Genomic DNA, 13,152 nt, shown 5'->3' with positions numbered 1-13,152 from the left:
ATACTTTTTAATCAAAATCTTACTGTATATCATGGGAAAGATCACAGATGATAAATTTGATGAAAGTGTCAATGTGCTATCAGTTTTCTATATTTTTGGTAAGTATAATCCTTCTAAAAATTCAATCTATGGGTAGATCTGGGTTCTGAAGTTTACATTCTAGGTTATCCAACTTAAATTTCAGTGGGCTAAGGAATCACCTGAGTGCACTGAAAACGCCGATTCCTGGACCCACCTCCAAATATTCCAATACAGGACTGAAATAATACCCAGGAATCTGCATTTTTATGAGTGCCCCAGATGATCAGATGAATGTCCTATATAAAACCTATTCAAAGGGTTTTCCCTGAGTACACAAGAGGCACTCTAGTTCCAAATCTCAGACTAAATTTAAACTGTTATGTGATGAGATAGTACAGCAGGGAGGACTTCAGGTTGTTAGTACCCAAATCCCTCGTTCTCAAAGGTTCTAATTTTGGAGAGAGAAGGACAGTCTTCCCAAGGTTGTATGCAGACCCCGCAAAGCTACAGAAGCGGCTACTTGCCCCTTTTATCTGGCTTCATCTTTTGGTAGAGTGCTTCTTTTCTGCTTATTAACCAAATCTTCCAGAAGACATCTGTGGTCTCCTATGTAAACTGTTACTTTTCCAGAGGTCTGGAGATTACAGATGTAGCAATTGCCAAGCCCTTTGCCACCCTGACTTCATACCAAATGTGATATCACATTATAGCATTAATTTCTCCAAATCCTAACTCATGAAACTCTGTTCAGTGGCTTACATTGGCATTACAGGATCCTACCTCCCCTGTCAATGTACTGCCAAACCTAGAAAGATGAAATGAGTCAGGACAACACAGACAAGAGTAGAAAACTTTTTTTAAAAAGGGAGAAATATGTTCTAATGCTTTCTGCTTATGTGAAAATAGTAGAGGTAACTTTAACTGCTTCTGAAGACAACTGCATTTGACTTCCTTTGTGACTGATAGTTTTTCTTTTTAAAAAAAATGAAAGATGAGGTTAAGTGGCAGCCCTAAAACCCTTTGTCAAAGTAAGGGTGGAAATTATTTTCTGTAGCCCTTTACCATTGATGGTGACACCAACCATTTACTGAACACTTAACTATGTGTGGAGGTATAAGGGTATTTAAAATTATATATATATATATGGCATAGTTCCTGCCCTTGAGGGAACTTCTATTCCTGTTGGGAAGCCATGACAAGTACATGAAAGTTACACCATAAGAGGTCACAGAAAGATGAGGGGACTTAAAATGGGTGGTGGAGACTAGCACAGAGTAAGGATGGGGAGAAAAGGCACGAGGCAAAAATGAACCTGGTCAAGGTGCATGGCTTGCTGGAAAACAGTACAAGTTCAACCAGAACTACAAAGTGGGAGAAGGTTGTCAGCAAAAAGCATGGAGCCATACTTGAGAGAGAGCCCTGAATGTCAACTGCAGGAGTTTGGAATCTGCCAATAGGCAAATAAGAACAGTTGAAGAGTTTCACACAAAGCTGTATTTTGTATTAGAGATTAAGTGCTTGAGGGCAGCTAAAAAGTTATGAGAAGAATCCAGGTTTCAAATAATGGCCACTCACAGAGTGGCAGTATTAATTGCTAGTTTTAGAAGCTAATTTTGTATACTGAGTTGTGCTACAGATGTAGCATCAAATTTTTTCAGAGGATGTTACCAAAAATTGGGGGTGTGTGTGGTATTTTTTAAACCTTTCAAGTTACTGATCATTTTGGTAATAAACTGAATATGAAGGTGGAGGGAGTTAAATTGTTTTTTACGCCCAACAGGCTGTGACTTCTCATTTCACTTTCCATATCCAATCACTTTGGCACTTGGTGCTTTTAAGCACTGCCCCAAAATTCTTTGGTCTGATAACAGAGAGTTCATTCATTTCTGGTAATAGATCATTAGTATCAGGGAAATGAAAAGCTTGGTATAAACCTATTAAATATTGGCAACTCCAAAAACTTGGCCTTGATCCTTCAAGTGTTCCAGTCTCTTGCTCAAAATGCTAATGGTGAATCCCTGATTAGTCATCAGACAAGAAGAAAACTTGTAATGCTTAGATGTGGAACTCCTGCACCTTAATAAACAGTGAATTACTAGAGGAACAGCCCCTGAATGAATCAGTTTGAGTACCAATATTTTGAATAAACAGTGACCAAATGCGACTAATATTTAATATTGGTAACTGCCCAGAAAGAGAGACAAATTGTTTAAATCTAAATTTTTTCCATTATGAGCATGATGTTTTGGGCTATGTCAAGGATGCTGACCATCTTGGACATATCCACACAGAAAGAGAGTACATTTTATTACCCAAGAGCCAGGCAGGCTTCATTCCATATGATTCCTTTATCTTAACTGTAAGGCAGGGGTTCTTAACCTTTTTTGTTCTGCGAACCCCTTTGCCAGTCAGGTGAAAACCACAGACCCCTTAAGTTCACATTATACTGTGTATTATTTAATAAATATATCACACGTCCCCACAAGAATAATGTTTTGTTGAATTTCACTTGAAGCTCACAGACTTGTTAAGAAACCCTGCTGTAAGGGGTTTGTTTCTTTACAATGCACTTCTAGGAAACAAGAACTGCCAGCCCTGAATTTTCATTTTGACCTTCTGGTGTTTATAGCAATCACTGAATGGGAGCCATTAAAGCACTGGTTGTGTTCCTACCTTCTCTTCAGGCTGAAGGAAGCCTTTTTTTAAGAGGATGTGCCTAGCTCAACGCCTTTTTTTCCAGCCCGTCTGGTCATGAGTGTTCATAACTCTCAGGATCCCTGGTCGATATTTGAATCCTAAGTTCTCAATAAAGCACAGACCCTGAACAGCTCCCATCTTCAGCAAAGCCCACAAAAGTAAATGTTTCTTTGGTCCTCTAGCTTCTTGAGAAACCTTTGTTCCCTTTACTGAATTCTATAACCACAGAAGTGAAATTAATACTACTCTTAAGGTTCTGGTCATGTTAAGAGAGCAATGTGACTTTAGGCTTTGAACCTTCTATATTATGGTTTAAGACACATTCTCACAACTCACGTTTATAACTTGTAAAATGCAGTTCTGTTAATTAATTCTTCACCTTAAGGGATGTTAGGTATTGCCTTGGGGTTTTAGAAAACAGGTGGCAGGACAGAATTGGTCCCTAACATAGTGTGCATTAGTTTAAGAACACTGGGGTGCATTAATAAGTTAAATGCTTAGGAAGCATAAAATTCACATCCATGTTAAATATGAACATGCTCAATATTGTACTGGGGGAATGACTTCAAGGTGGAAGTTTTTGTTATTACAAACGTTTATTTTCCTCCAAATTTATTGTTTTTCTGTAATGTTGTAAAAGATCTTCGTTTCCCTTTTCCCAAGTGTTAAGATTCAAAGCCAGCTCTTAAGTATAGACTAATCTTCATCTCTTCAATATCTTGTATGTTGATTTAGTTTCATATGTAAATATTTATATTAGTTCTCAGGGATTTATACATCAATATATATAAATATTCCTACACAGATAAAAACAAGCTTTTTATCCTCATCTTACCACTTGACAATACAACTTTTAAGTATGTTTTACACAGCTGTTCCTTGGTCAAGGTCATTTGCAAGAGCAAGTCGGTTTCTGAAGAAATCTTGTTTGGTGGGTGAAGGATCCATTGAGGGATTCTCATTAGTTTTTTCCCTGTATTCTGATCCACTGGACCTAAAATCTCAGCACACAGATAAAGTACAGGTTGATTTGGTTTTAATTGTTTTCAAATATTTTATCTATCCAAATTGTTTTGCATTTGTAAAATAGTTGTCTCTTAGATCTGGAATAAATTTTACTTCCCCTAGATTTCATGACTCAGGACATGTGTATCTGAGATTTGCAGTGAACATAAAGAATATTTTCCTAATGCTTTCTGGGGACAACCATGACGATTGTTTCTAGTCCTGAGTAAATGTTAGTGTAAGATATTATGCAGTAACTTTGTAATAGGGGAATAAAAACTCAAAAAATTCAAGAAATCCTATTTTCAATTCAAACAAGTAACTACTCCACAAATTACCAAGGCCCATAAATTAAAATGGAGGAAATTAATTGTTCTCAACCAAACTTATCAAGGGCCTTTACTGAATTTGGGTGTTACATTACAAACTCTTGCTTTTGCTTGTTTTCATTTTTAAACGAAAGATTTATTGAAGCCAGCCATGCATATATGCCACATTTGGTAGTTTGCAGAAATTAGTACAGTAAGCAGATTGAGGAGATACCATAATCTCAACCACCACAAAGGAGACCAAGCCCAATCAATAGTCAACAACTCAAATCAGTCCAATTGATCCCCAGTCCAGGGTGCATTCTTCCTTTATCTTGGTTAAGCCAGTTGGGTAATCCATTCCAGCTCTGCACCTTCTCCAGTTTGTTCATGTCAGAAGTCCCTGGAGGGAGGAGGCTTTCTGGAAATAACCTCTGATAAGCTAGGCTGGGGCCCTTTAGCTAGCTTAAACTGAGCTAGAATGGGTAAAACCAGCCGAGTGACTAAACACCAATATCAAAAGACCTCATGCAGGAAGTATGAAAGTGATGTTAGACATCTCTGTCCAAAGTTCCTACACAACGGAACAAGTTCTCCATATGCTGAGGCTGAGTCAGGTATGCTTCCACAATCCACAAAAGAAGAATAAATGGCCTCTCAAGTTCTTTCACTATCACTGGTATGCTATGAGTCCTCACTGTTGCTATTAGATAAATTAATTATAACTATCATTTGCTGAATTAATTGAGCAGAATTCAAACATCCCTTTACCTTCTTTAAGGAAAGAAGTTGAGTCCACACAAAGATTAAAATCCTGATGTTTGGAAACCTGATGACTGATTAGATTTCTTTACTTTTCACCCTGATATCATAGATGAAGCCATAGCTTTCTACTTTTGGTCATTAAGGATCACTTTTCCACTATAGCCCAGTGAAGAAAAGAAAAACTTCTATCTCTCAGGCCTAGTATATCTGGGTATTCATCAGTTGTTCCCAAATAAGATGAAATCTAGGTGGGTGAAAGTCCTCTTCCTTTTCAGAAAATGCCCTGGAAATCTCCCTTGAAATAGCTTCCACATGTCCCACCCTAAAACTCAAGGCCTTCTCTCAACTCTCAGCACTCCCACCTATCTCAAGGTCAAATCATCCCTAATGAATACAATTGTGCTCATTCTTTCCCCATATCTTCCATTATCCAGAAGACTAGGAAAGGCTATGTGTGGTTTCGGGGGTGGGAGATAGGGAGCAGGCTGCTGTTTCTTCTAAATTGTTTCCCCACATCACAGTTTCTCATCAAAAAAGCATTAGTCAAAACTTAAAACTTTCACCTCATTTCCCCTTAGCTACATCTGATCTCTACAAAACCCAACATGTCACACTTTGTTCCAACATGCAACTGTTTAGTGTTTACCTGGAAATGGGAAAGCTTTGATGTCACCACCAGCCCCAAGGACCACAGAAATCTTCACCAGTTGCGTTCCCATTTCTGAAACAAATGCCAAAATCGCCCTGTCTAGTTTTCAAAGTCCACAAACTCAGCTTAGTTTTTTTCTTTTTAACTGCTCCTCTCACAAACTACTTTCTCTCTCAGTGTCTAAATTTCTCTCCATTTCTTGATATTAACTATTAATTAACTATGGCTAATTTGCTGATCCTTTTCAAAGCCCAGCACACTACGGTAGCCATGACTAAAAATTCATTTTCGTCCTTTTAAAAATAATTCTGCTTGACTTCCTAATACTTGCATGGCACATGCCACCTGGACACATGTACTCTTCCAAAGGCATGGCTGCTAGGCTCTAAAGTAATGTATGCCTCAACTACTGGGAAATAACCTGCAGAATCTAGGAGAAAGGCCCAGCATATTTGCTTTTATTCCCTTCCTCTTTAAAACAAAAATAGCTTTTGAGCTCCTAGGGCCATTATGGCAGACTGCTCAGCCAATCTGAGCAGACTACTTGAGGGACAGACAGGCAAACATTCACTGGGTATAGACAATGGCTGCCAGACACATAGCCACCTAAGCTTTAGATGGAAAGAGGAACAAATTGCAGACCTTTTGCTAACTTTCCTTCCACTTACTTGACAGAGACAAAGAAAATAGCAAGCTGGATAGGTCATATAAGTATAGATTTGCTACTAATAAACCTTGAGAGCTGTTTGGGGTTGGGGAAGTGAAGAGGGGTGGAATGCAGAACCACAGATACTTCTGACCTAAGTAGAATTAGTCTTCTAATTGGAAAGACTGTCCTATTTGAAAGCTTTAGGAGACACGCACATGGAGAAGTAAGGGAGCAGGAGAACACCCATGTTGGCCAGACCAGTAGCCCAGGTAATCAATGGGGTAACAAATGAGAATTTGTTTAGTTAATATTTGTTGAGTGCTTACTGTGTACTAGGTACCATATACCTCGCAGCTAGGTTACCCTTTTTTGGACTGTAATTTCTTTTACTTCTCATGTGTTGGATAGAACATAGTACACTAGATAGATATATTGAAGATCCTTAACTTCATGATTATTTGAAATGACCTATTGAGGAACATTTGTAATTAGGGTTAAGTTATCTAAAATGTTTATCCCTTCAACCATCTTCTTCCATTTTAAAGTTATGTAGGGAAACAGTTGGTAAATGAAAACCTCAAAGTGGTTAAGAATGGGGTGAGGGAATTCAGATGGCCTCCATGAAGGGAGAGAACAAAGTGGGGATAAAATTCTCAATGGATTCTTAGCAGTCCTGCTCTCTAGTCCATGGTCTGTTCCGAGGCCAAGGGCAGGCACATGCAAAAACACCTAAGACACCAGAAGAAGAGGATTCACTGGTATTCAATGACATGGGCCCTGCAAAAGTGGTCTCTCTGTGTGTGATTAAGAGAACAGAGATCTTCTGATGTGATTGGTGGAGGGAAGCTGATGAGTAAGATGGAAACACTTGAAGGCAAAGCATAAGTTATAAAGAGCTAAAGAGGAAGAGAATAGGGGAGGAAGTGGAATTAATCATTTAAAAGCCATATTCTATATCTTCCACTGCCTCAAAATTCAAGGATAAAAAGAAAGTGCACCGTCTATATTCCCTACTCCTAAACTGTCTTCTCCTGTGCCCCATTCCCAAACAAGAATTTTCATTAACCTAAATGCAAGATTTATACATAAATATGAAGCAGCTTTTGCATCAGACTTCAAGACAGTCTAGGTTTAACTCTTTGACAGCCTCCAGATAGATTTTTATATAATGGGATAGTTTGCCTTCCTTCTTGCTCAAAGGCAGGGGATACAGATTGAGTCCAGCATCAGCCTATCACAATAGGTCTATTCCTGGCTTCTGAGAATCCTCATTAAAAATTTTAAAAGTGACTTAACATTTTTAAACTCTAAATATGTAGTCTTTATTCTGATCAATTCTGGGCAGCTTTCAGGGACACGTGACCTGGTATCTACCCAGGACAGATGTGCCTGAGATGGAAATGAGCAGATCATCATCCTTTTCCCAAATATTCTAGGCATGTTTCAGGATTTTTTTAAATGATGTCAGCTTGGATCTCCCATTTGAGTTCTTGTGGGTATGAGCATTCGGCCCTCCCAGCCTCAGAGGGAAGAGAACCCTTTCCCAGGTTTTCTGTTGCATCTGGCTCCATGCCTAGCTTCATCCCGAAGCAGCATTCTGGGTGTGTGGGGCCACCAGCCAAACAAGCCCCTATGGATACAAAAAGTGTGTCAGTGTAGACAGCAATGAGCCTCTCCAGAGGGCTGTGGGGGAGGCAGGTAGCAAGCCCCAGACAGGACCCAGGTGGCTTTTCTGGCACTGGCCCATTTTGGACTTCTGAGGCTAGGCTCTGGTATGATTCCAGTACCCAGGATTAGCCACTGCAAAAAGTCACAGAGCTTGCTGTTATCCTGACCTGTGACACAAAGGAAGAAAATGAGCTGAATGCCCCTTTTTGGTTCCTCCCTGAATCGGTCCATATGCTTGTCTTCAGAGTAGAAGTTCCTACATAAGGGGCTGGGACCATGTCACTCACACATCCTATACAAGTGTCTGGCACAGTGCATGCACCTAAGAAAATATGCTTAGTTAATGAGAAGAATGGTGTGTTCCATCTGAGTTAAAGACCCACTGCCCTTTCTGTGCTTTGGCTTGGGCCTCCCTGCCCTTCCTCTCTTCTACAGCCTAATGGGATGAAATACTCAGGACCAGCTACCTGAGCTGCTGCTTTATACCCTGCCAAGTTCCACAAAGTATCCACTGTGATGCCCTGAACACCAGGCCGTCAGCAGGCATATATCTCCTAAGCTAGATGTAAAAAGCCAGGAAATGTACTAGAAGGAGCAGTCTCTGTGTCACTCCACCTTTACTTCCCTTCAGATAACACTTCAGATTTTAAATATGAAGGACAGTACCAGTATTGGTGGCAGCAACTGACTGATGCACAAGGAACTGAGGGACTGATCTATAAGAAAGGACAGGAAGACTAAGAAAACCCATTTAGCCTCTAGGAAGAACCAAAAAGCTGCAAGAGGATTGAAAGCAAGTAATCAACATGAATTTGGAGAGCCCATAGCAAGTCCCCAGCATTGTGCCGGGGCTGTGGGGCTATAGAAAGGTACGCCTCGTCTTCTCTATGGTGGGTCTTTAAATCATAGATCCTAAGGCCCACATTAATATCTTGTGATAAAAAAGATTTGCAATCATTCAGGTTGATCTACAATAAAGAGAAATCAAATCTCAGTACTAGAAAGGATCCTGCAGATTATCTTGCGCAAACTCCCGCCCAGTGTTAGGTTTCCTTTCGATAGCATCTCTGGTCAACATCATCTAGCTTCTACCTAAATAAAGAAAACCAACTCCCTCCTGAGGAAGCCAGCTCTAGTTCCAGGGAGCTGAATTGTTGGAAGTTCTTCCCCTTGCCCATTGCTCCTTATTTTGCCCTCTGGCTACAAAGAGAACAAGTCTACTTCCTTTGCCTTGTAAAACTGGCAGAGCATTTTCTTAGATCTCTCTGATAACTGGGAATTTGTAAAGGGGCCACTAGTGGTTCAAGTAAGTGCTCATTGCTTTCCAACAGACAGCTTTCAGTCATTATAAATGGCAGTGTGCAAAAAGTGGCTGTTTTGGGAATACTCGGCAGTGGTTAAAATAAGAAAGAAAAAAAAAATTAGGATAAAACATGAAAAAAAAAGTCCTCACTCCAGGCCTGCCCTCAATTCTTCCATTAAGACCATTATCTAAACCCACCAGTAACTTCCGCTTTCAAGGAGTAAGTGATTTCCCTGTGCTTCATTGTTTACCAGCTCCTCTTCAGTCAGGGAACAATAGTGCCTTTGTTTAACTTTTCCATCCACCAAAATACAAAGACTTGTTGTTTAAAACCTGACTACAAGAAAATCCTCTAACAAGAGAAACTAAGCATCAGGGAGAATCTAAGGGAGAGGGAGGTAGGCCTGAGGACCCGTGGAGATATAAACAGCAGTCTCTAGGCAGGTGATGACTGGGCTGTAGAATCCCTCTATGGCCAAAGGCTAATGCTCAGCTCGCTCTTGCTTACATTTTATGCTGGGATTTGGCTACTGGCTCCTAGTTTGTAAGAGCAATGCTAAATGCTGGCCCAAAATGGCTGGTAGGTGATGTATCAAAATACAAGAACTTAGTATCTTAAAGGACATGAAGGGAAATGCCTTGTTTTTGCCTCCTATGGAGTGCTGAAACTGCTTTAAGGTGATTTCTAACTAGAGCCCAAGCCAAATCCACTCATTAAGGAAAAATATTAGCAAAAGTCCCAATAACTCGGTACTAGCATCCAGGAAAACTCTAGGCCCTACAGGCAGAAGCGCTGAGATGCCATCTGAAAACTTTCCAGAGATGGGGCAATTCTGGTGGGAGCATCCATTGTGTCCAACTCCAATACTGGATCCCACTGCTCCCAATCTAGAAAGGATTGGATTGTAACCACCACTTTTCCCAGGGGAAATCCTCTTCTCACCCCTCTCGGTGACATGACTTTAGGAAAAAGGAAAGGAGGACTAAAAGACAGAAGAGGCAGGGAGAGATCTGAGTTTACTTCTACCCTGGGACATTACAATAAGAAACATCACCCTGCAGGAATCATGGCTACTGGGTGCAGGCATTGGACTTGAAGCAGTTGTGTGAGCCCAGGCTACTTGATACTTATTGTTAAAACCTCAAGACTTAGCCCAAAGGGATATGAGTTACACTGCTGTCTTGTCTAAGGGCTACTCACTTCTTTTTAAAGAGCTTGCGGAAGGAGCTGCGAAAGCCCCCTTTCTGGTCTTGTCTGGGGTTTTGATCGCTGAAAGATGTTTGTTCACTTTCTCTTTCTTCCTTTGGACAGAATCTGGTGCTGTCTTCTAAATGCATCTCCTGAAAGCACAAAAGAGGGTTTTTTAAAAAAGTCTTTTCCAAAGTCATTATCTGTCCTGATGGTGGGGCTACGTAGAGTTTTGTCACTTTCCCCTCTCACCCCAGAAGACTAATGGTGGGCACCCAATCTCAACTAAAGCAAACCTAGGCTAATTTAAAAATCAGGCGTTGAAAAGAGGGTAATTTACTGGTGTATAAGTATTTTCTACACATTAAGGCAACTAGCCTGGAGTGATATAACAATAATTAAAGAGCAGGAAATAACAAAGGAAAAGTTAGCTAACGTAGAAATTAAATTCTTATTCTGGCACCAACATTGTCTTGCTGGAAAACCCTTAGTTGTTTCCTCATATGCCTGCATACATTTCTCTTTCTATAAAATAAAATGGTTGCTTGACTGTAATACTAGTTTTAAACTCATGTTCCTAGCTTTCCATTTTTAGGCATAAATGAGGGAAAGAGTTTTTGAGGGTTAAATCTGTTTAGAAATAAAAGTAAACTAATATTTCCAACCTGCAAATATGCCTTTAATACAGTTTTAACAATTCTCAACACATGGTATTTGCACTTCTAAAGTAAAAATAAATTTTAAAATGACTATCTTTTGTGAACTCTAGTTTCTTTTTAAATGTGAGAACTGTTAAATAAAATAGAAGTGCATATATCTTTATATGTATATAGGCTATATGTTAGGCTAGCTGTGCATATATATTTATATTCCATATGAACAAAATATCTACCTTGAGGTGACTGCAATCTAAATGTACCCTAAAAATAACCACTTAATTTCAAATAACCTTAAGATAACCCAGGGAATCAGAGTAAAAACACGTCAGTGATGCCCTGAAAGCTTCAGGTATTGGGTGGGTAACTCCTTGCTAATAGAGAAGTGAAGAGAGAGGATGAATTTTTTTCAGGAAACATATGAGTTTGACTTTGAGACCAAAACTTGGGGTTGTTGTTGTAGATATAGAGATTCTCTATGATTCTACCAGGGTTCATAACTAAACCAAGGAGACTGACATCTTGATGGCTTAATGCAGTGTTTTTCAAAGTGTGATTCTAGGACCATAGGGACCTTTATTTAAATAAATAAATTCCCATACCCTTCCCCAGAATATCTGAATCAGAATCTCTGTAATTAAGCCTAAGCAATCCTTGTGTACACTCAGGTTTAAAAACCAGTGATTTAAAGCATGCTTCTCAAACTTATATGAATCACTTGGGAATCTTGCTAAAATACTGATTCTGATTCAGTAGGTCTGGGGTGGGGTCCAAGTTCTGCATTCATAACAAGCATTCAGATGATGCCCAAGGACCATGTTTTGAGAAGTGGGGTTTAAGAGCTATTAAGCCTATGAATAGTTTAAGGAAAATCTTGCTGGGAATTATGATCTTGATAATATCTTGCATTTGTATAGTATTCTGTGCTTTTTAAAGCATATTCACAAAATTTATCTTATTTGGCCTGATCCTCACAACAACCCTGTGAGGTAGGTAAGGTATACATTGCCTTATTTTTGCAGATGAGAAAATTGGAGGCCCAGAGATGTGAAGCAAATTGTCCAAAATCACACAGCTGTTTGTCAGCAGAGAACCCAGATTTCCTGCACCCAGTCAGGTGCTTTTTGCACTAAAGCCTATTGTCTTCTTTCTTGACTCTTAGAAACATAAGACTAAGGGGTAGATCTTAGCTGGTTCTGCTGGGCAAGGGTGGAAGGTACACAAAGGAGATTCAAGGAGATGAAACAGTTGGTACTTTGCACATCTCAGTAGGAAAAGTGCTGATACCTTTAAGAATAGGGCTTTTGCAGGATTCATCTTTTACAACTACAACCCCCGTCCCTGCCCCCACCTCAAACATACACACACACACAACACAAACACATAATGCACACACATACCCACATGCACATGTATGTGCACACCCAAACACGCACACATGCACATATGCATATACACAGCTTCTGTTTGCCTGCACTCTGCATGCTTCCTCTAGGATTCCCAACAACCCTGGCCTTCTGAGTTTTGAAAAAGGAAAATTTTGTCCAAAATGAGAAATAAGCACTGTTGGGGAGGGGGTATAGCTCATCTGTTGAGCACCTGCTTCCCACTTACAAGTGTCCAGGTTCAATCCCCGGTATCTCCTCAAAACAAATAAACGAACCAAAAAAAACTGACACTGTGAGGGGAGAGAACTTGCTGTCCAGTAGGCCTGATTAACAGTCCTTAATATACTGGTTATTTTTAGTTGATAAGCCTGATAAACAGCCACAAATATATTACTCTTCGTTTGTATCTCAGATATATTACTTCTTATTTCTGATCTAAAGACTTTTGCCTGGCAGTTGTTAAACCCGAACTTTTATACATATCAACTGAGGATGATATTTGTATGAACATGTGAAATAGGAGTTTTCTTTGCAGCACAGACTATATCTGTTAGAAACTCTTGTATGTAAATCTCTGCCTATCCCAGGTTACTGTGACTGACACTATTATTTCCTTTTGACTTTTCTTGTTATGAACTTTTAAACTTTGACACATGCCTCAGATCTATTTGTTGAGAAATTTTGCTTAATAGAATTTTATAACATTTAGTGCTGAAAATCAGAGCCAGAGGGAATCAGAGAACCACTGAGGAACCTCAGCAACTTTAGCTATCATAAGCAGCAGACGATGAGGTGTTACTGCCATCTGTAGATAGGAGACAGCCATGGATTCTTGGAATACCTGGCAGCAAGCG

At 39.7% G+C, this 13,152-nt stretch overlaps 1 protein-coding gene across 6 annotated transcripts in view; it reads right to left on the bottom strand.

Annotated features, from left to right (window-relative positions):
• Window positions 1–2,451: 2,451 nt before the first annotated feature.
• The window catches only part of ARHGEF33 (Rho guanine nucleotide exchange factor 33), a 73,844-nt gene continuing 63,143 nt past the window's right edge, over window positions 2,452–13,152 (bottom strand). For 2 of the 6 annotated variants that reach the window (XM_058278423.1, XM_023586784.2), the window contains 2 exons: window positions 10,267–10,406; window positions 2,452–3,712 (listed from right to left, as the gene is read on the bottom strand). In XM_058278423.1, coding sequence (XP_058134406.1) covers window positions 3,583–3,712; window positions 10,267–10,406 — 270 coding nt within the window. In that variant the 3' untranslated portion in view covers window positions 2,452–3,582. Of the gene's footprint in view, window positions 3,720–4,166; window positions 7,725–10,266; window positions 10,407–13,152 lie in introns of those variants that run through there. The other 4 variants (XM_012522461.3, XM_004451247.3, XM_058278426.1 and 1 more) reach the window with 3 other exon arrangements.

This window comes from Dasypus novemcinctus, chromosome 17, assembly GCF_030445035.2.
Source record: "Dasypus novemcinctus isolate mDasNov1 chromosome 17, mDasNov1.1.hap2, whole genome shotgun sequence".
Lineage (NCBI taxonomy): Eukaryota > Metazoa > Chordata > Mammalia > Cingulata > Dasypodidae > Dasypus > Dasypus novemcinctus.
The sequence above is the reverse complement of the archived record's forward strand: the minus strand, read 5'-3'. Positions and strand labels throughout refer to the sequence as shown.